The sequence below is a fragment of the Oncorhynchus kisutch genome, linkage group LG23 (genome assembly GCF_002021735.2).
Source record: "Oncorhynchus kisutch isolate 150728-3 linkage group LG23, Okis_V2, whole genome shotgun sequence".
NCBI classification, from domain to species: domain Eukaryota; kingdom Metazoa; phylum Chordata; class Actinopteri; order Salmoniformes; family Salmonidae; genus Oncorhynchus; species Oncorhynchus kisutch.
Window position 1 is genome coordinate 13,867,451 of NC_034196.2, and position 25,106 is coordinate 13,892,556.

Here is a 25,106-nt window from a genome sequence, read left to right on the forward strand (position 1 = left end):
TTTTGATGGGGAATTACCTTAACTCTATTATTTAACCAAGCAGAGCCAAGCCACTCACTGCTTGTGGCACCTTCCATGTCTAATTATGTTACTGTATTTCTCAACAGGGAGGTAATGCGGTTAGCAAACAAAATAACACTTAGCAGCCAATTAATTTCCGTATCTATTAGACCACATTACTATGGCAGCAGCATTATGCAGATGGGCCATAGGCTAAGCTAATTCCCTATAAATCCTATAGGACATGAACTGTCATTTGTTGCGAAAAAAAATAATCCCTTTCACCAATTACACTTCTTCTCAATGACAACTCTTCCATGAACCTTATGGTTTGGGGGAAGCGTATATGGCAGCCAAAAAGATGGTTGCGTTACATTGGCAAGAGCCTCCCTCTCTGCCATGGTATCAATGGGGGTGCTTTGGAAATTGCTTACGTGGCACTTTCTCTGTCACGTGTGCTTGGTGCTAAAGAGACAAATGTTGAGCTGTGGACTACTGTTATTGAACAAATAAGATGACTGCTATAATATCTGCAGTAAACGGGGTCATGTGGGGATGGGTGTGTGTTTAGTCTTTAGTCTAACTGTTGTGTCCTAACTGTTGTCTTGTCTGTGTACCATTAAATAAACCAATGGAAATGCATTTTATATTTCTGTCCTTTAATGTAATGTGTGACCACGACATTTTATGTATGTATATAGCATGAAAAATATATTTTAATTGTTTCATGGCTTGTATAGTAACCAGATTCTGTACTCCTTGCAGGAGTCAACTTAAACCTTGCCCAGCAAGCGGCAGCCCTCCAATCACAGAAGGCACAGATCACAGCTCTGCCTCAGCCAGTGACCGGCCGTTCACAGAACCCTCCTAGTCAGGCCACACTTCAGCTGGGTGGAAAGCCCCAAGCTGGTGCTCAGCAGAAGCAGGTAAAGTCAGGCAGCCACCCAAGCCCACAGCCATACCACCCTGCATCCCACTGCTGGCTTGTCTCCTGAAGTCAAGCAGTGGTGGGTCTGGTCGATCCCACTCTTAGCAGCGTTGGCAGAAAGTGGATGTTGACTATTCTCAGGGATGCAATGTTTCAGAATGAGTGCTTATCTAGGATCAGGTCCCCCCTGTCCATGACGTAATCTTATTTATTGTTATTGAAAAGGAAAAACTGGTCTCAAATCAGCATTCCTGCTCTGAGAAGCGACCACAGATACTGAAGATTTCTAATTTGCATTGTGATAGTTATAAGCTTTCTGGTACAAAAATAACTGCCATCGCCAGGTGGGTGCTTCCATGTTGGTGGTGGATGACGTGAGTTTCCTCCATAGAGCTCTGAGGATCTGGAAGTTTTTAAAGAATTAACAGTACAAACCACATTTTTTTTTTCTTTTTTTTTTTTTACACAAATGTGTTAATATAATTGCTAAAAAACCATTTGAATGAAAATGTTCCTCTTTACACTCTAATGGGTCAGAAAAAAAATATTTCAAAGAAATGTAGAAAATGTGTAGGATTTTGTTGCTTAGTGAATTCAGGACACTTATACCATCTGTAAGGCGAGTTGCTGCTCAAGGTTGGGTTATTGTTCAGTCACCCTTTGTATAGACTGTGTCATGGAACAAGCTTAGGAAAGGTGAGTCAAGTGCTGTTGACCAAACTGTTGACAAAACAGAGAAGAAGTGAGCAAAGATGAAAATGGACCAAAGACTGTACCACACAATGGTTCCCCTTTACATTTTCATGAGATGACATGTTTTACAGTCTCCGATTTTATGACAAATACACAAGCAATGGCGTATGGTGTCCTTAGTTTTTAGGTAGGGAAGGTGTATGGTGTCCTTAGTTTTTAGGTAGGGAAGGTGTATGGTGTCCTTAGTTTTTAGGTAGGGAAGGTGTATGGTGTCCTTAGTTTTTAGGTAGGGAAGGCGTATGGTGTCCTTAGTTTTTAGGTAGGGAAGGCGTATGGTGTCCTTAGTTTTTAGGTAGGGAAGGCGTATGGTGTCCTTAGTTTTTAGGTAGGGAAGGCGTATGGTGTCCTTAGTTTTTAGGTAGGGAAGGCGTATGGTGTCCTTAGTTTTTAGGTAGGGAAGGCGTATGGTGTCCTTAGTTTTTAGGTAGGGAAGGCGTATGGTGTCCTTAGTTTTTAGGTAGGGAAGGCGTATGGTGTCCTTAGTTTTTAGGTAGGGAAGGCGTATGGTGTCCTTAGTTTTTAGGTAGGGAAGGCGTATGGTGTCCTTAGTTTTTAGGTAGGGAAGGCGTATGGTGTCCTTAGTTTTTAGGTAGGGAAGGCGTATGGTGTCCTTAGTTTTTAGGTAGGGAAGGCGTATGGTGTCCTTAGTTTTTAGGTAGGGAAGGCGTATGGTGTCCTTAGTTTTTAGGTAGGGAAGGCGTATGGTGTCCTTAGTTTTTAGGTAGGGAAGGCGTATGGTGTCCTTAGTTTTTAGGTAGGGAAGGCGTATGGTGTCCTTAGTTTTTAGGTAGGGAAGGCGTATGGTGTCCTTAGTTTTTAGGTAGGGAAGGCGTATGGTGTCCTTAGTTTTTAGGTAGGGAAGGCGTATGGTGTCCTTAGTTTTTAGGTAGGGAAGGCGTATGGTGTCCTTAGTTTTTAGGTAGGGAAGGCGTATGGTGTCCTTAGTTTTTAGGTAGGGAAGGCGTATGGTGTCCTTAGTTTTTAGGTAGGGAAGGCGTATGGTGTCCTTAGTTTTTAGGTAGGGAAGGCGTATGGTGTCCTTAGTTTTTAGGTAGGGAAGGCAGTTCGCCGGTGTTATATGTATCGTTCTGAACCCACGATAACAGCCACATGTATTCTTAGTGGCACGCTGTGTTGTCTGTGTGTAAAGCAGCTTTGTCATCATTGTCATGGTTTGTTGACACTGTGTGCTGTCGTCCGTCTTTGTGTGGTAGCCAGGGCAACTGCAGCAGCAGCCAATCGCGGCAGCAGTCACCGCAGCAGGGGGAGGAGTCCCACCTGTGCAGGCCAAGACGGAGGCCCCGAGCGCCCCACTACAGGCCGTGCCTCCCTCGCTGGCCAGTCCCACCCCCCAGAAGACCCAGGTCCCGTCTAGCCCAGCCCCACCCAAAGCCCCAGCACGTCGTAAGCAGGCCGGCCAGAGCCAGACCCAGCAGCAGCCAACCGCTCAGCCCACTCCAGTCCAACCTCCGGCTGCACAGCAGCCTACAGCTCAGCAGCAACCAGTTCCTCTACAACCAGTTCCTCTACAACCAGTGACCCAGCAGCCACCTGTCCAGGCCCAGTCCATCCCTGCTAAAACCAGTCAGAACACAGCTGAGACAGAGACGGTAACATACCTGCAGCCTGCAACGAGTCTGCTCCCTGAGCTGTCAGACACACTCCAAGCTTGCTTGAAAGTGACACCAGGCCATCCGTTGTTTCACCCAGCCATCCATCGTCATGGCAATGCCATCAGCCTTCATCGTTTTCCTGTCTTTTCGGTTTTGCTCATTTGAGTGTTGTTCTCTTAGTTCCTTAAAACCCCCTGCGAAATCCATTGCAATCCTTGCGAATGTTTGAATTATCCTCATTTTGGTGTGATAGACTTCTGTTTGACCTTTTTGCCAGTCCATTATTTTCACTTTAATTGTTATTATTTTACTTTGTTCGCCTCATTTTCTTTTGTGTTGTATGTATTTGACATTGACAGTTATTCATTAGTGAGTGTTATTGGGTTTAGTTCTTTAAAATGAGTATCCTCTTCTTCCCCCTATTTGTGTTGTTTAGATGATCTGTTTCTTCCTCTCTCTCTCTCTCTCTCTCTCTGTCACTCCAGACTTCTCTTCCTGCTCTGTCCAAGACTCCGCCCCACTCTCCAAAGGCTGCAGAGCACACCCCGAGTGACTTTACCCAGAATTCGGTCGGTGGGCTACCTGGAAGTGACTCCACCCAGCCACTGCAAGAGGCCACAGCAGAAGATGGCCTCAACCAGTTAATGTAAGATATGGAGAAATTACATCATCACCTGACATATCAGCCTTAATTAAATATATTTATTTTTGAATGTGTAACAACAAGATGACCTGTTCCGGCCTTTTTTGTGTTTTTCCAGATCTGTTGGTACAATTCCACCCAATTCTACCCAGTCCCTTCAGCAGAGTATGTGTGAACCAGCCCAGGATGGCAACTTTGCTGCCTTTTCCCCTTCCCCTGCCTCTGCCCCTGGCCCTCTCATCGGCTCCCTCAGTCAGCCCGCCTGGAACCCTTTTGGTGATGATGACTTCTCCAATCTCAGTGCGGAGCATCTGATTAACAAGGACTTGGTTGACGAACAGGCTGATGGTAAGGCTGTGCGCACGTGTGTGAAATAATGTGTTCATAATTCTAAGAGATGGGAGCTAAAAGTATATTATTATACCTCATTTGTAATATATCCTCTGCAGTAATAGTATTTCCAACTAGATAAAGCTGCAGTACAAGTAACTTTGTCTTTTTCGCTGTTAGACGTGTCTGCAGGGGTGGAGACGGCCCCCATAGAGGACCTGATACCTGGCCTGCTGGAGGTCTCCTCCCCTGGGGAAACAGCCCACCAACCTGCTGGTGAGACCCTTCTCATCTCCATCACTCATATCTCCCTACTGTATATCTCTCAGATATTCCCATAGCTCCTTTGTTCTTCCTATCGCAATCACTTCCTCTATCCTCCATTAAACAGCTACGGTGACATACCCATAGAAATCCTATAACACACTGTTCTATGTCATTCTATGGCCATAAGGGAAGAGAACTCTGTTTACTACCCAACTCTCATGAAATGAGGAGCAAACTGAAGAGAAAATTCAGCAGCTCTTGGAGGACAGTAGAAGTTGATAAGTACTTCTATATTCCTGCTGAGTGAATGGTCCTCTCTGTGACCTCATCAATGGCCCTTAGAAATGTCTTAGCGTTCAATCTGAAAGCTTTCATTAACTCTGTATGCTCAAATCCCTAGCTAGCCATTTAATGGGATGTTCTTCACTGAATAACTTTCCAAGTCAACATTGTCTCTTTGCCTTGAGCTCTCCATGCTCCTTCATATCTTCTTCTAATCAGACGGGGATGGACATGCCGTACTTTGTGTCCCTCTGAAGTGTTCATTAGTGTGTCTGTTTCCCCCCCCGCCTTGCTACTGTACAAGTAGAGCAATCTGAAGACCTCCTTGGCCTGGATACAGGAGAGTCTTTGACTGTTCCGGTCCCGTTCAGCATCCTAGCACTCTCAGACACTCCAGGTAAGGAAGTGTCCTTTTCTATACTCCAAATCACTTAGCTCGTGTATCAACATGACATACTGTGATGCTGGCAATCTATTGTCAACTTGTAAGACCAGAATTAGGGTGTGTTTGTAAATTCAATCTGGGAATCTACTTTAAGTTCAGAGCTCTCTGGTTTGAGAGTGCTAGAGCACAGAATAGTTAATGAATTTACGAACAACGTGTCTGTTAGGACAGGTGCCAGTAAACATTGACTAAAAACTCTATTAAATTGTTGCCAGTAACACCGTTACAAGGAATAACCCTCTAGGGGTGGCAGGTAGCCTAGTGGTTAGAGCGTTGGGCCAGTAATCGAAAGGTTGCTAGGTCGAATCCCTGGGCTGACGAGGTAAAAATCTGTCGTTCTGCCCCTGAACCAGGCAGTTAACCCACTATTCCCCGGTAGGCCGTCATTGTAAATAAGAATTTGTTCTTAACTGACTTGTTCTTAACTGACATACATTTAAAATAAAATAATAATAATGACATGAAAACAGTCTAACCAGCTCTGCTATGGTGAGTAAAATGGTTAGAGTGATCTCTCTCTGTGTGTCTAAAAGTAGCTAGCTAGTTAGCTTCGGTGCTTGACTGCTGTTGTGAGGTCAGAACACTCTGATCAACCTTACTCCTCGGGCCAGTGTCTCCAATATGCACCCTGAGCTCCGTGAGCAAAACGCTCTGAATTTACAAACGGTCCAGAGTTAATTTACGAAGGCACCCTAGGTATCCACACACAATTAGTGGTCATGGCAACCCTGGACTGTTCTACTTAGTGGTTCTCAAAAACCTTTCAAAGCCTCCTCTTTTCTTGATTCGGCCTTAAATAAAGCCCCAAATATTGCAGCACTTCAAATTGTAACGTGGCATTTTGTTCTAAGGAAGCCAAAGTACTGCTAGTCACGTTGCTAGCACTGATGTACAGTGCTCCCCCCCCCAGTTTAAGGGGCTGTAGTGGACTTGTTTTCTGTACCTTGGTCCGTGACAGTCCACTGGCTCAGCTGTAAGTACATAGCGGAGAGACCGGTGTGGCTTGTGTTGTGAGAACCTGGTGTGCAGAGAGTGGTCTTTGGGGTTAACCCCAGCTAGTGGATGTAGCTACTAGCTAGCGCTCTCTGTGTGACCTTTTTATTCATCTGGTGTGAAAGTAACATTTTGGGTTTATGTGGCTGTGTGAACAAACATCTCTTTTGCTTTGAGAGTACTAATTCTAAATGCATTTGAACTGGCCTGTTGGAATGTAGTGGAATGAAAGCTGATATAAAAACGCTTCTTCAATGTGAGCGGTTCCTCAAGCAAACCGTTTCTTTGCCCTAGAAGAACCTCTTGCTCTCCTGTAGGGAGAGATTATTTCCTCTATGTAGCTTTGTCTCTTGCTTCTTTGTCCTAATATGTCATTCTGTTATCACCTTTGTCTCTTGCTTCTTTGTCCTAATATGTCATTCTGTTATCACCTTTGTCTCTTGCTTCTTTGTCCTAATATGTCATTCTGTTATCACCTTTGTCTTATCCATCTGTAATCAATGAATTCATCCCCAACCTATTTGATCAATTTTCTCATTTCTTTATCTCTTTTTTGTTTAAGCCACTGGTAAGTTAAAAAACAAACATTTTCTACTATTTTTGTTGCGTTTATTTATCAACATAATCGATTTACAAAACCCTTCAAAACTAATGAAAAAGTCAATAGCTTAATTTAACAATTGAAAACTTTGAGGTTTTTTTTAGGGCTTCTATTGATTAAAACAACATCAATATTGATCATGTACAGTAATTACCATGGTAGACAATCTCCATGGGGGCTCTCAATCACTACTGACTGGAATAGATTGTCATATCATTACATCTCATATTTGGAGCTAGGGGACACTAGTGGCCACTCGTGTGACCCAGTTGGTAGAGCATGGCACATTTTTTTATTTAACCTTTATTTAACTAGGCAAGTCGGTGAAGAACAAATTCTTATTTACAATGACGGCCTAGGAACAGGCCTAGGAACAGTGGGTTAACTGCCTTGTTCAGGGGCAGAACGACGGATTTTTATCTTGTCAGCTCGGGGACTCGATCAAGCAACCTTTCGGTTACTGACCCAACGCCCTAACCACTAGGCTACCTGGCGCCCCAAACATGTCACACCAGGGTTGGGGGTTTGATTCCCACGGGTGACCAGTACGAAAAACGTTTTTAAAAACTATGCCCTCACTACTGTAAATCACTCTGGATTAGAGCGTCTCCTAAATTACTCAAATGTAAATATGAATTAATCAGCAATGTTCCTTCATTGGCTCCCCATGAACTGCGGTGCTACTGTTTACACTATACCAGGAAATGGCCCTTAATGATATGTGTGGATTGAGTGTGGTCATAGTTGTAGTAGTTGTATAGGCCTATACGTAAGCGATAAATTATGTTGTTCTGTACATTCTCTGCCAATAATGGGTGACGCAGGCTTGGAGGATCCACGGAGTGCATCTTTGGAGTAGATTAGTTCCAGAAAATGTACATAGGCCTATATTTAAAAACAAATAAATAAATGTAAATACGATATTGTGGTCTCTATACTTCCATCACATGATGTGCTGGAGCTGTGCCATCATTTGCCCGCATTGAACACCCATCCTCCCACATTCCCTATAGCATTTCCTCCTTTCTATTCATCACTTGTCCTTCACCCTCTTCTCATCTCTCTCTCTCTCTCTTCACCCCTTTTCTCCATCCTCACTTGCACTGCTCAATTTGATGGTGTTTGCTGTCCTGGCCATGACTAAATGTAATGCTGTACTCGCTAGATGGAGTAATACTGCCTCTCACTTTTTCTTACTGTTCTCTCTCACACTCTCTCCATTTTCTCCTCCTCGCTATTCTTTTCTCTCTGGGCCTATAGAGAAGCTTATTGAGGGACTGAAGTCCCCAGATACGCACCTCCTGCTCCCTGACCTCCTGTCCATGGCTGATCCTTTTAGTGGAACTATGGAGGAGGCTGTCAATGGTAAAAAGTACTTTGTCTTTCAGCCTCTCCTGGAGATTTCACAACTTTACCCACTTTTACATTGCTCTCCAAAAGTCAAGGTTTTCCATTGAATGCTCCATGGGCAATGTTCTCTATCTGCCCTGTGTTTATCTTATTTTGTTCTCTTGTGGGTGTCCTCTTAATCCCTCACTTTCTCCCTGTCTCCACCTCCCTTCCTTGTTCTCCTCCTCCCTGTCTCCTCCCTTCCTTGTTCTCCTCCTCCCTTTCTCTGCTTCCCGCTCGCCTTCTCTTCCCTCTCTCTCTCTCTACGTGTACAGTAGTGGGTCCAATAGAGGAGTCTCTGGTGAGTCTGGACTTTCTCATCCCTGGTCTGGAAGCTCCTGTGTCCCAGTCTGAGACAGACTCTGCACTGCTTCCTGGTTAGTTTCTGTCTCACAGGCAAGACGACACACAATCTAGATGTTCCCAGAATACAATGCAACAGTAGAAGATGATGATTTAGATCCGAGGAAACAAAAAGGTTTAGGTTGACATTTTTACTGATAATACCAGCTCCACAATGGAATTGGGTCATTGTGTAAGGTTTTCAGAGGATGGAATGAAGCCATTGAGTACAATGACCAGAGTGGATTGATATTTGGAGTGTTTGTCTATTATTAGCCTGGTTAGTCCAGTTACTACTAACATGTCATTCACAACCAATGTTCTGATTCAAACTGACATGAAATAAAATGGCTAATTGAAATGAAAAAGCATAGGCCCACTTCAACTCTGTGACAAACAGATGATGTTGTTCTGTTTCTTTGAGAATTGGGACGTTTATTATGCTGTGTATGTCATGCAGGGCTCTGTAATTGCATCACCAGGGGCTTTGTTGAATGATTTGATGATGCAAGCAAAAATACACATCACATCTGTGTCGGCTTATTACTGGACAGGGCATAGAACAATGACTCACTTACGGTTGGATACTTAGATGTGTAGTGCCTCTATTACCATACATTCCATTTTTATATCAGTATGGCGAAAATAGCTTTTTTTTGCCCCCCCAAAAATCTCAAGCAAGAATTTTGCTAGGACTGTCTGGGAATAGCGTGGGTGGGGAAGGGGAAACTGAAAACTAGCTGTTATTGGCAGAGAGGTTTAGAACGTTCTTTGTTATCGGTCTATTAACCAATTTATCACATGGTGACATCACCATGGAAAGCCAAAACTCCCGCCCATGCAAACCTACTGGTTAGAAGGTCCTATGTAGATTGTATACAACCAGCAACCCTCCGGAATAACACTGATCAAATTTGCTCACACTTTTACAGTGTTCGTTTCATCAGCTGTTGTACAATATGATACAAAACACAGGCAAAACAGAATTTTGACTGCGCTGAGCCTTTAATAAGTGCTACTAGGAACATGTATAGTATTATTCATACTTTGTCCTTGGTGCTTTAAAATGTTTTACTAAACTAACTAACAATTCCTGTTACCTTGTCTAACTCTCGCCTCCTCTGCCCTCCCTCCCCCAGACCCCCTGCTTGGGGAAGACACTCTGCTGGGCTGCTCTCTCATCTCTCCCCCCTCTGGAGCCTCCTCTCTCTCCTCTGTTCCCGCTTCCACTGGCACTGGGTCTGTTCTGGATGAGTTTGACCTGGTATCTGCGAGTTGCACCCAGCTGTTGGCAGGTAAGACACACCCACAAGCCCGAACTGTGCTCCCGTTTAAACGTGATGTGTCCCGTAGGAACAACTCATTTGGTTATCCCTGTTAAGAGGCTAGCTCTAGGCACAACTACGCTAGCAGGCTCTACTGACTTGCATTCTAACTCTGAACCTCTGTAGCTGCGCGACACCGCCTCCTATTCCTCCTTTATCTCTATTTCGGCCATTTCTTATTCCTTCTTAACACCTTAACCTCCCCTTCCTCCTTTCTCCGGCTTCCTCCTCTGCAGACTCCTCTGATCTCCTGATCTCAGGCTTTGAGCCTGTGCCAAGTGCAGATACGGGCAACGAGGATGAGTTTGACCCCATCCCTGTCATGGGCTCCAAAACCTCCTCTCAAGGTAAGGACAGGGTGGTGTTCAAGGCAGCCTTCATGCAGGGCCAGGAGGAAGGGCAGAGAATGGGTTTGTGGGCCTTGTCCCACACTCTGAGATTATGATGTCCTACTGTTCCTCAGCCATGGTCAGATGAATTCTGGGATTGATTTCAGTCAGTGTCCTCAGTAGTGTAATTGAACCCTGCTCCTCTTCCCCTCTTAGATTAATCTGAGTAGCCATTCTCCCTGTGTGTAGTTATTCCTTCTTCTAACGACGCTCATAGATTGTATGTGGAGAGCAATTCCGCTTACTTCCTGTCTTTCTCTGTCTTCTGTAACTGCATCTTCTCTTCCTCTTTTCCCTGGCTTCTCTGTCTGTTCTTTATTCCTTCCCCTGCTTTCTCTCCCTGTCCTTCCTCCCCCCTGCTTCGCCCTGGCCCACCCCCTGCCCCCCTCGTCTCTGTCCGGCCAGTTTCAGGAGGCCACTCTCGCAGTAACAGTGGCAGCTCTGAATCCAGCCTGCCCAGCCTGGCCCGCTCCCTGCTCATGGTGGACCAGCTCATCGACCTGTAGAGGGCGCTGGGGAGCCGGGAAACTAAATAGAGAGAGAGTGGGGGGGGGGGGGGGGGGGGGGGGGGGTAAAAGTAGTGACGCTCGAGAGGAGAGTAGACCCCACCATTAATTGTTACACCCCCGTTCCACTATTCGTTCCCGTGACTAACGCTTGTTCCATGTAAACTCCATCTGTGATTCCAAACACACTGGGCCATTGTCCTGTTCGTGTTTGTCCCATGCCTCTGGTATTTATTCCCATCATGCCTCTGGTATTTATTCCCATCATGCCTCTGGTATTTATTCCCATCATGCCTCTGGTATTTATTCCCATCATGCCTCTGGTATTTATTCCCATCATGCCTCTGGTATTTATTCCCATCATGCCTCTGGTATTTATTCCCATCGTGCCTCTGGTATTGAGTCCCATCGTGCCTCTGGTATTGATTCCCATCGTGCCTCTGGTATTGATTCCCATCGTGCCTCTGGTATTGATTCCCATCGTGCCTCTGGTATTGATTCCCATCGTGCCTCTGGTATTGATTCCCATCGTGCCCCTGGTATTGATTCCCATCGTGCCCCTGGTATTGATTCCCATCGTGCCCCTGGTATTGATTCCCATCGTGCCCCTGGTATTGATTCCCATCGTGCCCCTGGTATTGATTCCCATCGTGCCCCTGGTATTGATTCCCATCGTGCCCCTGGTATTGATTCCCATCGTGCCCCCGGTATTGATTCCCATCGTGCCCCCGGTATTGATTCCCATCGTGCCCCTGGTATTGATTCCCATCGTGCCCCTGGTATTGATTCCCATCGTGCCCCTGGTATTGATTCCCATCGTGCCCCTGGTATTGATTCCCATCGTGCCCCTGGTATTGATTCCCATCGTGCCTCTGGTATTGATTCCCATCAAGCCTCTGGTATTGATTCCCATCAAGCCTCTGATATTGATTCCCATCATGCCCACCACTTTTCTTCTTCTGCCCTCTCATTTCATGCTTTCACAGCATTTATATTCTCTTGCCCTTCTGGGGTCATCATGGCAAACAAGGTCACGGCATGCTGCTTCTACCTTTTGTGTTCACGACACACTAACTTCATCCAAGAGTTCTTCTTTCTGTAGAATGTTTCACCATGTTTTATTCCTGTCTCTGGTATGTCTAGGAACAGTGTCCAGTCACACGGCATTGTGTCCTATAAGGAACCAGAGAACTCCACTCTTGTAGTTGTTGGCTCGTTGTTATGGTGCACAAGTAGATGTGTTGTCTCCTTTTTCCACTGTTGTTTCACTTGGATTATTATTTGTTTGCGCACATTTGGTAACACCAATATCACACCGTTTGATTTATTGTATATTGTAGACAGAATTATTTCAAGGGTATATCTGCCAATTTAATTATCTACCTGTTCAGTGGCCTAGTTGCCAGGGCTTGTGTTTTAGTACTTAGCATGAGGTATCATAGCCTGCAGGCGGGATGGATGGGCTGTCAGATCTAAAATGACTGGAACAGTCCACCAGCTGTTCCAGAGGTTGAGCCTTCCTTATATGTGGAAATGTTCCAGAGGTTGAGCCTTCCTTATATGTGGAAATGAGCGAGTAAGTTCTTCTCAAAAAGTGAATACGTTCGCACCAACATAAGGCTTTAAGCCTACAAGAACAGAAATGCGGAGTTAACATTCCCAAAGGAAGAAGCTAAGATGTGAAAACACGAGCTTGGCTAGGGAGTCGGCTACACGTTGACAACGTTGATGCTTTTCGAAAGCATTTATTTTCTCGTTTTTCATTTTTTCTTGCCCTCTTTAGTCTGACTACATGTTTACAGACAGTCCATATCATCCCTTTCATTTCAGGCTGTGTGTGCCCACGCAATCATTCCCTGCAAACGTGCATTCCTACGTGTACATAGGTCCCTATATCATAGTCATTTATCGGCCCTACATACTGTAAATGTATGTTTACCTGCAATACCCACGGACCCAGTGGTCTTTACGTTTTGGTTCCTCAAAAAGTCATTGGTCAAATGTGCTCTGTTCTTCATGTGTCATCATAGCGTTACATTGTGAAAAGAAAAGAAAAAAAAATATATAGAAACATTTATTTCATATGTAACTAATATTAAATGTGAGTATGAATAGTGTTAGAGAATGAATGTATGAACTGAATATTAGTCTACAAATAAAGATGGATAATATATATATAAATATAATTCTTAAGATGACTATTATAGAAGAAATTCATTGTTTTTCCTGTTTGTGCAGCTGTGTTTGAGAATGTGTTTCTCGCCATATTTCTCCCCGGATTGCTATTGTGACATTAGTAAAAACATACAGTTATGACAATCTTAGCTTTGATCTGTTGAGGGTTGGGTAGGATTTTTCCAAGTAGCATCTGTTTACTTGCCTTCACCTAAGGAGGATTGTATTATAAACAAACTGGTTTGTTGTGCAATGGGACCACGACACAGGGAACTTTACCATGTCTTATACTGTACCATACTTACTCACGCTGTACAAAGGCAGAACTACAGTCTTCGCTGAAATAGTGCTGCGACTCCATGCTTTGTCCGCACAGATTTTACATGATCAAAAAGATGCATATCGAAGCATGACCGTGTTGTTGAATGTTCTGATTTGTTGGTAGACAGTGTTGTCATTGGTGTGTGTGTGTGTGTGTGTGTGTGTGTGTATGTGTGGACATACAGTAATGTAACTCCTAGCCAGTCTGAGTTGTTGGATGTGATGCGGTTGTGTTGTTGTTTAAACTCGCTGCAAAAACAGTGACATCGACAGTGGTGTTGGTGTTCGTCATATTGAAAAGCACAGGCCGTCTTGAATTGCCCCCGAGTCACTCTGTTGCCTATAGAGGAAGCAAGCCACTGTATCTGAGAGTAGAGCATCTGTGTCTTTTTGAGTGGGACCACTGGAGTCCGTGATCTGATTTGAATATGGTGAACGGAAAGAAATAATGACTCGTCATATCATGTTGTCACGACTGCAAAGTGTGTAACGAAGTGGTTGTGTATCAGACATAGGGGCAAGCACTACACAGGACTCCACGACCACCACATACACGCCCTGATAGGACTGCTCGCTATGCTGTTGGGCACTTTAAGGAATTACAGATAATTGCTCTACTGCAGTATTCGAAATCAAGGCATGCCAAGCAACGACAGTATTCTGAAATCCAATGTTGTGTCCCATCTTTCTCAGGCTTTTGTAGACATGTGCAACCAATGGAAGGCTGAAGTTCACATCTTAGCCCCTCCCCCCTCACACCATCTGCAGATAGATAGATAGATAGATACTCATGTGGCTATTGACCTATGCAATCCTTGCTTCTTCCTGTAGACACCACTGTGCTGTTGTAAAGGTCTTGCCCTCCAGGTAGTTACATTTGTTGTTGTAAAAAACCGAGAACCTTCATGTTACCCTGTTGTTTTTGCAAAAAGTGGAAAAAGCTGTTGTTCTGGATCCCTGTCCGTTTCTATGACACCCAATCCTGCGTCAGAGCTGTGATTTCTGTGTGCACAAATCTATTTTTGTGAGATAACTAAAGAATTACAAAGAAAGGGATGTCGAATAAACATATTCATGTAAATGTACTGTTGTGTGGAGTATTGATTGAGTGACTGGGGGGGGGGGGGAATTTGACACCCTCACAGTGGCAGTCGTGGTTAACGTAATGGATTGGCAGAGAGATTGATTCAGGGGGAGAGGGGCGACACATTTTAACTAGCTGTTGTCTTTAAAAAAACAAAACGCTTCTACTGAAGTACCATCAATTCAATCATGTACTGCAAATTAATCACTAGTTATTTTTACCTTATTTACACATGCACAGAGGTTTAATTACTCATGTTTGGGAGAAGACATTCAGAGTTGATTTAATCGTTTCTTGAGAAAATATGATGGAAAATATTCCTAATCCTTGCTTTGAATATATTCACGCACTTAGAATTTTGATAGGGATAACTCGTATACAAGAACTCACACACATATACTTATTTCCATGGTGGCTCTCATGTCATATTAACTCTTTTAAAATGGGGTAAACCCCATTAACCCTCCCCTTCTGGAACTGCAAGCTAACACTGCTCTCTGTCTGCTCCCTGTCTGCACAGGTAAGACTGCCTCTGGAAATGCATGCATGCCTGCCTGCCTGCTTGCCCCTCTGTCTCTTCCTTACTGTGGACCAATTAGTTTTCTTTTATATCCTATTATTAAAGAGAGGCACAATCAATATAACTATTATCATGGAAAATTGCATACAGAACCTACAAACCCTTTGGATGATTGAATTATTTTCCTTCCATCTGTTTTCATTTTGTTCCTTTGCAAAACATATTTTGATCAAATGTCACTGAGTTCAATGCGACTCGGTTTTTTTTTCTCCATCCTGTTCATATTTTTATCTGATTCTATAACTCTTGTTTATCATGTATTGTTTAAAAAAAATTATTTTCATTCCGTATAAATACATTTCAAGTAGGTTTTGTTGTAAATATCATACTCTAGCCCAGGGTTGCATTCATTCAGTCTTCAATGAGGTCTGGAGGGCCGCACTGAAAATGTGTCATATTTTCTTGCCATCAAAATTTGCAGAAAATAGTCATCTCCATATTTTCTATGATTCCTGAATGTCAAGCTTTCATGTTGGTGATTATTAGTGAGGTGGAGACAGTCAAGTCACACTCCTTGACTTTTTCCATATTTTGTCTTACAAAGTGGGATTAAAATGGATTTGTAATCGATCTACACACAATCTGTCTTGTCAAAGTGGAAGAATCTTTTGGTTTTATCATTGCTAGATAGCCATTTTCAAGGCAAAACTGTCATTGTTCCTAAGTGGCATAGTGTTATCTTGGCAAGCAACTCAGGTGTATATTTGGCTTTGTGTTCTAGTCTTGCTGAAAGGTACATTTTTAAAAAACTGTTATTTCACCTTATAAATTGACTGAGAACACAGTCAATTAGTTATAGGGGATGATTAGGTGGCCAAGATGGTGTGAAGGCCAGATTGGGAATTTAGCCAGGGTTTAACACCCCTACGATAAGTGCCATGGGATCTTTTGTGACCACAGAGAGTCAGGACACCCGTTTAATGTCCCAGCCAAAAGACAGCACCCTACACAGGGCAACGTCCCCAATCACTGCCCTGGGGCATTGCAATATTTCTTTAGACCAGAGGAAAGGGTGCCTCCTACTGGCCCTCGAACACCACTTCCAGCAGCATCTGGTCTCCCATCCAGGGACTGACCAGGACCGACCCTGCTTAGCTTCAGAAGCAGCAGGCAGTGTGATGCAGGTTGGTGTGCTCCTGTGTCTGTTGGAAAGCAAAGCGAAACAAGTTTTCCCCTAGGATTTTGCCTGTGCTTAGCTCTAAGTTAGTATTGTGGAGTAACTACAATGTTGTTGATCCATCCTTAGTTTTCTCCTTTCACAACCATTCAACTCTGTAACTGTTTTAAAATCACCATTGGCCTCATGGGGAAATCCCTGAGTAATTTCCTTCCTCTCCGGCAACTGAGTTAGGAAGGACACCTGTATCTTTGTCATGACTGTGTGTATTGATACACCATCCAAAGTGTAAGTAATAACTTCACCATGCTCCAATGGATATTCAGTATCTTCTTTAATTTTACCCATCTACCAATAGGTGCCCTTCTTTGCGAGACATTGGAAAACACTGGTCTTTTGTTGTTGAATCTGTGCTTGAAATTCACTACCCAACTGAGGGACCTTACAGTTAACTGTATGTGTGGGGTACAAAGATGAAGTAGTCATTCAAAGATCATGTTAACCACTATTATTGCACAACATCTTTACTCCTGAATTTATTTAGGCTTTTGCTATAACAAAAGTGTTGAATACTTATTGACTCAAGACAATGTGTGTAGATCAGTGACACAAAATCCAAATGTAATCCATTTTAAATTCAGGCTGTAACACAACAAAATGTGTGAAAAGTCAAGTGGTGTGAATACTTTCTGAAGGCACTGTATGTCCATTATCAAATGAAGACACTTTCGATTTGGTTTTACACCTTTTAAAGTATTACTGAGTTCATTCCCCGCCCAATTTTGTTTTATTTCGAAATATCAATATCTTATCTGTTAGAGCTTGCTAGTTCTCAGAAAAGGATTGCCCCACTCCCCTGTTCTCACACTACTTTCTGAGGGGCAATGGCAGCTTCAGATTGCTCTCCTGTCTGGTCTTGTTTGACTTACCATTCAGAAATTCAATTGACACATTTGGATTTTCAGTGCCGATTACAGAAGTAACTAGTGTATGTGAATGGTATGTAAAATCATGTTTAGATTTGTATATCATTTTCTGTCACATTCTGTGCACACCATAACAAAACTAGTCATTACAATGTGTAATGAACTTGAATGTTAGTTGACTATCCTGGTTTATTTAAACGGCCTGTCAGTCTGACTGTTGTCCTCTGTACCCTACAGACCTGCAGAGGGAACCTAGCAGCTGTGAGACACTACCAGGTTCTTCCAGGACCGACAGCTCTGGACCAGCTGTTGAAGAGGAGCACAGACAGAGACTTCCCTTTGCCCACAGCAGCATCATTCCCCCCTCACTGTACCCAGATGAGACAAACTCTCACCCGTTGCTTTCTAAGTCCTCTGACCAGCCAATCAAGCCTGGCCAGAAACAGTCCCAGTGTCTCTCACCTCCTACACAGCAGCACACAGTCCCCTCCCCTGATATCTTCCTGCAGGCCCCTTTCAGGATTGCAGGGAAAGAAGGGAGAGATGTGTTTACCAATTCCCCTTTCCCTCTGGCCCACAAGCCTGCTCTGCCATCTGATCCTTTCCTCCAGGCCCCCTTTGGGAAGAGGAATGAGATATCTGGGGCTGCTGTCTCTGTCTCCCACCCTCCACAGCCCAACAAACAGCCCCTCTGCCAGGTTCAGCCAAACACCCACCATCCCCATAGTCTTTTACATCCCAGTGTCCAGGGGAAGGTCCTGTTCACACCTGTTGCTGCCCCTAGGCCCATCATCTGGCAGGCCCAGCCCAGGTACTCCCGGTGCTCAGAGGTCCCCCTACCCCAGCAGCCTGTCGCAGCCCACCGAGTGGTCTCCAGTGTGGGGCAGCAGGCTGCTGTGGGCTCGGTGGCTGTGGGCCCCCTGCACTCCTGGACCATTGGAGGCAGAGCTATAGTGGATCCATTCGTCAGGGCCCCCTTCCACCCCAGATGCCAACAGGGAAAGCCTTGATATCTGGACCCCCCCTTCCCTCTCCCCAAATTCAAAATATGGCCCTACACCAAATGCCAAAGCTGGCCTCCATCTAGTGCCTACACGTAAGGGGGAGGTTATCAGCGGAAGTCTGTCCCAGGCCAGCCCTGCTCTTTCCCCCTGTGGGGGGCATAACCCAGTCCCAGCAGCCCTCTTGTAAGTGTGCAATCTAGATTAATCTGGCTCCCTCTGTTGAGGATGTAATAGGTAGACTGACTGTTTTTCTGTGCAATTGCAGTATTAATCATGACTCGCTCCACCTTGCCCATATTCAACTTGTTTTTTTACACGCTCGTTCTACCTCAGCTTTCTGATTTGCCTTCAGATGAAACACTGGTAGATTGCGGCACTTCATTTGCATTTCATGAGGATTTCCAGGACACATCAAACTGCTAAAACTATATTGAAAATAAAGATTGTCCAGGATCGTTTCACTTTAAAAGTACTAATGGCAATCTACACTTTCTGAATTTGAGAAATCTCCCGTGTAAAAGGAAAAGAAGAACAAAGGATTTTGTTTTATTTGTTAAAGGTTTGTGTTTGTATACTTACTGTATATATATATTTTTTACATTGTTTTCAACACCATGTTAATAATATACTAATGTTGTGTAAATCACATTGGGTTTATATGGTTCGACTTGATATAATATGGTAGTTCTAAATTACATCAGTTGAGTATTTGCCTGATGAGCTGGTGACATTTGACCTCTGTCAAACGTGTATATTCTCCCTCTATTACTCCATACTTTTTAACTGTTTTACGCAGTTTCCTTCTTCACAGGTCAACAGGTCTTTAAATGTTTTATAAAAAGACCTGTTGTCAACAGCAAGAGGAAAGGCTTATCGTGAAGGATACTTAGCTTTGGTCCATAACCATAGCAGGAGTCTCTATGCTGTACTTGAATGTCTTGGTAAGTTACTATGGATCAAAATGCACTCTAACATACAGTAATGTTATATGGAGGCCAACAGAGAGCAGCTTGACACTGAGTATTCCAAACATTAGGAACACCTTCCTAATATTGAGTTGCAACTTTCTAGTTTTCCCTGTTAACACAATCACTGTTTCCCTTTACTGTGGGAATTGTGATCAAATCAACACAATATTAGCAACTTTCAATGCAACATCTCGAAACAAAACTAAATATGCAAAACTTAGTATGCAAAACTAACTTTACAAGAGATTTTGTTTGTTGGCAGAACGCATCAGAGCAGGATTCTATTCCATTGACAGGCACGACTCGGGCACATACTCTACATAGACCGGTGCGGCATAACCAATCAAAGCTGCAGTAGGCCTATATGCAAATAGACCATTGCCATATATGTATCTGTGCCATTCCTTTGAACTGGACTGTGTTTACAGCATCAGCGGTCATGGGTAGATGAACTTGTTTTGATATCAAAGTGAACACCACACATTGGCTGCTATTGTAGGCTGAATGATAGAACAGCTATTTCCATGTTAAAATGTTCTGGGATGCATTTTCCCCATTGTTTTGTAGGACTACATTATGATCAAATAGCCACAGTAGCCTACTTGACCACTGTTAAAACTAACTTCTAAAGCGGGTACAGTGTCAGTGTTCACAGAAAACGCGTGCCGGAAGTTGCACAGAATATACACATTAAAGTTTGCGCTCAGCAGAAATTTGCTCAATGATGAAACATTTTTGAGAGAACATTGATGCTGGCCCATGTTGACTCCAATGCTTCCCACAGTTGTCAAGTTGGCTGGATGTCCTTTGGGTGGTGGACAATTCTTGATACATATGGGAAACTGTTGTGTGAAAAGCCCAGCAGCATTGCAGTTCTTGACACAAACCGGTGCACCTGGACCCTACTATCATATCCTGTTCAAAGGCACTTAAATATTTTGTCTTGCCCATTCACCCTCTGAATGGCACACATACACAATCCATGTCTCAAGGCTTAAAAATCCTTCTTTAACCCGTCTCCTCCCCACTGATTGATGTGGATTTAATATGTGACATCAATGAGGGATCATTGCTTTCACCTGGAATCCCCTGGTCAGCCTGTGTCATGGAAAGAGCAGATGTTCCTAATGTTTTGTACACTCAGTGTATATTGTACGCCTATTTCCCTTTAATGCATAATAACCTACTTACAGCAATGATTCTCAAACCTTTTCACCCTACAGACCATAGGGAAAGTCTCTATGTACCACCCAAAGGCAAAACATTTAATAATATGCCACATAATATTGATGACGTAAATGAAAGACTTCCTTGTTGTGCCTTACATTGCACTTCAGATTAGGAACCTCTGACGTATCATTTTCCAAATGTTCCACATTCGATGAATACTGTATGGATGGCGCATGTTGCCGTATTTTTTTTCTCTCTCACTTTGTGTGCGTCATTTGGACGAATGCTGTACGGATTTAATATGCTCTCCTGTTATCTCTCTCACTCTGGATGTGTGTCTATTCCTGGTATTGATCTATGAAGTTCCATTCATAGGAAGGGGGTGTTGAGGACAGCACAGCAGTCTGATGCTCTCACCTGTGATTACTGTTCAACAACACCCTCCCTGGTCAATGCTTTGTTAACGTCCACACGGTGCTGTAAACAGAATGAAGAATTTTTCATGAAATGATGTAGTAGGCTGCTTGTTTCTTATTATTCAGTCGCTTTACATGTCTACCAATCTGATTAAACATTCATGTTAACAATATGCTTATTTACACATTTGTGATTGTACTCACTGTCAAGTGGCATTCTTACCACTAATGACTCAATTGTTTGGATCCAGAGTGATCGGTCAGAAGGGTATTTTACCAAATGTAGTCCTTCTACACCATGGAAGTGAAGAGTCTTTTATATCTCTGATTGCTTCAGACGTTCTCAGCATCACCCTCACCATGTAGGACATTGCAACAGAAATAGCGGTAGTAGAGTGATCTACCTGTCTGTCACACAGAAGGAGTTGATCCAGGGGCAGGCCAGAGGCTCAGCGCTCCCTTGGGTGTGTGAGTCTAGTGCCTAACCTTCTCTGCCAGGGCTCTATGGCATCATAGTTGGCCTTTGCTTTTACTGCCTCCAGCCCCTCTGCCACCTAGTTTAGCTCGTTGCCGTTGGCGCTGTGATTTGCCACAGGCATGCCTATATGAGGTCACTCCCGACAGGATTGTGTCTCTGTGTCCTATAATAGCTCATTTAACCCCTTTTAATTCCATCAGTCACAATAGTGGGGGGAAAAAGTTTGTACTTTACAGGCTCTAGAGAAGTTAACGTTGTACTTATCAAAAATAAGTATTATATTATGCATTATGAATGTGTCTAGTGTGATTCAGAGATGTTTCATACGATTTTTCAAAATGGTCACAAGAACACAAGCATTCATCTCCAAGGTGTACTTTTACAGAAACATTTGGTACTAAAAGTCTGTATTCAACTGTTTAAAAAAAACAAATACATTGTTGAAATGTTCAAATATTGTCCTTGTACCTGTCATTTTTAAAGGGTCTAGTCTACATGTGCCTTCATTTTTGATACATTGCATCCCTGATGCTCGTGGTATATGAAAATATCTTAGTGGTCACATTTGTGACCAATGGGAAAATATAGTGGCTCTAAATTCATAGCAGATTATTTATTTTTCAATAGATTGAAGTTGAGTTAGGTAATGGATATACATGATCAAGATGATCTTGTAGATGATTTTACCATTATCCATTAGCCAAACATATATTTAAATCAATGATTTTAATTGTAAATGTCATATTGTGTTATTTCAGGGAGAATTGGCCATGTGTAGACCCATACACTCAATTAGTGTAATATAACTTAAATATATAATGTCAATAGGTGTGTTTAGTATCTCTTTCACAAGGATAGACCTGGTTTATCAGAGTACTGGGACATAGCCACAGGTGTACACCTGGTTTTTATGGGTATTTGGGCTGAGATATGGAGGTGTAGATCTGGTTTAAATTAGTATTGGGACTCAGTCAAAGGTGTAGACCTGGTTTGCACTTGAGCTGAGGTGCAGGGGTAGACTTGGTTTACAGTTAGAGTATTCTGGCTCAGGCCAGGTTTAGTTGACTAATTGGATTCAAGCACAGGTGCAGACTTTAGGTACCGTGTGTGATTTGGACCTGAAGTACAGGTGTAGACCTGTATATAAATTGGGACTGATATGTGGAATTACACATTTTTATGACAATTGGGGCTCACATGTAGCAGTAGACCAGTTGTACAGATGAAGTCGGAAGTTTACATACACCGTAGCCAACTACATTTAAACTCAGTTTTTCCACAATTCCTGATATTAAATCTAGTAAAAATTCTGTGTCTTAGGTCAGTTAGGATCACCACTTTATTTTAAGAATGTGAAATAATAGTAGAGAGAATTATTTATTCCAGCTTTTTTCTTTCATCACATTCCCTATGGGTCAGAAGTTTACATACACTCAATTAGTATTAGGTAGCATTGCCTTTAAATTGTTTAACTTCGGTCAAATGTTTTGGGTAGCCTTCCACAAGCTTCCCACAATAAGTTTGGTGAATTTTGTCTCATTCCTCCTGAAAGAGCTGGTGTAACTGAGTCAGGTTTGTTGGCCTCCTTGCTCGCACACACTTTTTCAGTTCTGCCTACACATTTTCTATAGGATTGAGGTAAGGTCTTTGATGTCCACTCCAATACCTTGACTATGTTTTCCTTAAGCCATTTTGCCACAACTTTGGAAGTATGATTGGGGTCATTGTCCATTTTGGAAGACCCATTTGCGACCAAGCTTTAACTTCCTGACTGATGTCTGGAGATGTTGCTTCAATATATCCACATAATTTTCCTCCTCATGATAACCTATTTTGTGAAGTGCACCAGTCTCTCCTGCAGCAAAGCACCCCCACAACATGATGCTGCCACCCTCGTGCTTCACGTTTGGGATGGTGTTCTTCGGCTTGCAAGCCTCCCCCTTTTTCCTCCAAACATAACAATGGTTATTATGGCCAAATGGTTCTATTTTTGTTTCATCAGACCAGAGGACATTTCTCCACAAAGTACGATCTTTGTCCCCATGTGCAGTTGCAAACCGTAGTCTGGCTTTTTTATGGCGGTTTTGGAACAGTGGCTTCTTCCTTGCTGAGCGGCCTTTCAGGTTATGTCAATATAGGACTCGTTTTTACTGTGGATATAGATACGTTTGTACCTGTTTCCTCAAGCATATTCACAAGTTCTTTTGCTGTTGTTCTGGGATTGATTTGCACTTTTCGCACCAAAGTACGTTCATCTCTAGGAGACAGAACGCGTTTCCTTCCTGAGCGGTATGATGGCTGTGTGGTCCCATGGTGTTTATACTTGCATACTATTTTTGTACAGATGAACGTTGTACCGTCAGTCGTTTGGAAATTGCCCCCAAGGATGAACTAGACTTGTGGAGGTCTATAATTTTGTTTCTGAGGTCCTGGCGGATATATTTTGATTTTCCCATGATGTCAAGCAAAGAGGCACTGAGTTTGAAGGTAGGCCTTGAAATACATCCACAGGTACACCTCCAATTGACTCAAATTATGTCAATTAGCCTATCAGAAGCTTCTAAAGCCATGACGTAATTTTCTGGAATTTTCCAAGCTGTTTAAAGGCACAGTCAACTTAGTGTAGGTAAACTTCTGACCCACTGGAATTGTGTTACAGTGAAAGATTACTTCACTTATAAGTCTGTTAACAATTGTTGGGAAAATTACTTGTGTTATGCACAAAGTAGATGTCCTAACCGATTTGCCAAATGACTCCAACCGAAGTGTATGTAAACCTCCGACCTCAACTGTATGTACAGTATGTGTGTGTATATATATATATATATATATATATATATATATATATATATATATATATATATATTACACACACATTTTATGTCCATTAAAATAACATAAAATTGATCAGAAATACAGTGTTGACATTGTTAATGTTGTAAATGACTATTGTAGCTGGAAATGGCTGATTTTTTATGGAATATCTACATAGGCGTACAGAGGCCCATTATCAGCAACCATCATGCCTGTGTTCCAATGGCACACTGCGTTAGCTAATCCAAGTGTATTATTTTAAAAGGCTAATTGAGCATTAGAAAACCCTTTTGCAATTATGTTAGCACAGATATAAACTGTTGTACTGATTTAAAGAAGCAATAAAACGTGCCTTCTTTAGACTAGTTGGGTTCGATTTACAGGCTCAAAATGGCTAGAAACAATACTTTCTTCTGAAACTGGCCAGTCTATTCTTGTTCTGAGAAATGAAGGTTATTCCATGTGAGAAATTGCCAACAAACTGAAGATCTCGTACCATGCGGTGTACTTCACAGAACAGCGCAAATGGGCTCTAACCAGAATAGAGAGAGGAGTGGGAGGCCCCGGTGCATAACTGAGCTAGAGGACAAGTACATTAGCGTGTCTAGTTTGAGAAACACACGCCTCAAGTCCTCAACTGGCAGCTTCATTAAATAGTACCCGCAAAACACCAGTCTCAACGTCAACAGTGAAGAGGTGACTCCGGGATGCTGGTCTTCTAGGCAGAGTTCCTCTGTCCAGTGTCTGTGTTCTTTTGCCCATCTTAATCTTTTCTTTTTATTGGCAAGTCTGAGATATGGCTTTTTTTTACAACTCTACCTAGAAGGCCATCATCCTGGAGTCGCCTCTTCACTGTTAACGTTGAGATTGGTGTTTTGCGGGTACTATTTAATGAAGCTGCCAGTTGAGGACTAAAGCAATATGGATTACATGTTAGGGTTACTAATAAGATTTGCACAGTGTCATGTCTGGGAAAAATTTGGATAAGCATTTTCTATTTTGCCTTAGAGTTAACAGTGGCTAACTCAAGCAAATGACTTGGTCAGCATCCAGGAAGTGTTCTAAGCATAGGTAGTTTGGGGTATGAATCTTGTAGAGCAGGTGTATCGTCTCTGTGCTGGCAGGAACACTGCACCGGGTCTTGGCAGATGGTGGTTATATCCAGAGGTATTAAGGATATACAGTACAGTCGCTAATCAAAGTCTACATACCCCTTGCACAGTCTTCACATGTTGCTGCCTCAAAAT

The 25,106-nt window shown here is 43.0% G+C and overlaps 1 protein-coding gene across 12 annotated transcripts in view; it reads left to right on the forward strand.

Annotated features, from left to right (window-relative positions):
• LOC109868312 (AP2-associated protein kinase 1) overlaps nt 1-21,502 on the forward strand; it is a 32,681-nt gene extending 11,179 nt beyond the window's left edge. Inside the window, exons 11-21 of one of the 12 annotated variants that reach the window (XM_020457773.2) lie at nt 766-926; nt 2,896-3,291; nt 3,780-3,940; nt 4,056-4,285; nt 4,448-4,543; nt 5,121-5,213; nt 8,116-8,220; nt 8,520-8,621; nt 9,726-9,881; nt 10,148-10,258; nt 17,247-21,502. In XM_020457773.2, the coding sequence (XP_020313362.1) occupies nt 766-926; nt 2,896-3,291; nt 3,780-3,940; nt 4,056-4,285; nt 4,448-4,543; nt 5,121-5,213; nt 8,116-8,220; nt 8,520-8,621; nt 9,726-9,881; nt 10,148-10,258; nt 17,247-18,019 (2,384 nt within the window). In that variant the 3' untranslated portion in view covers nt 18,020-21,502. Of the gene's footprint in view, nt 1-765; nt 927-2,895; nt 3,292-3,779; nt 3,941-4,055; nt 4,286-4,447; nt 4,544-5,120; nt 5,214-8,115; nt 8,221-8,519; nt 8,622-9,725; nt 9,882-10,147; nt 10,259-10,705; nt 14,388-17,246 lie in introns of those variants that run through there. The other 11 variants (XM_031803285.1, XM_020457774.2, XM_031803290.1 and 8 more) reach the window with 11 other exon arrangements.
• The last annotated feature ends 3,604 nt before the right edge of the window (nt 21,503-25,106 follow it).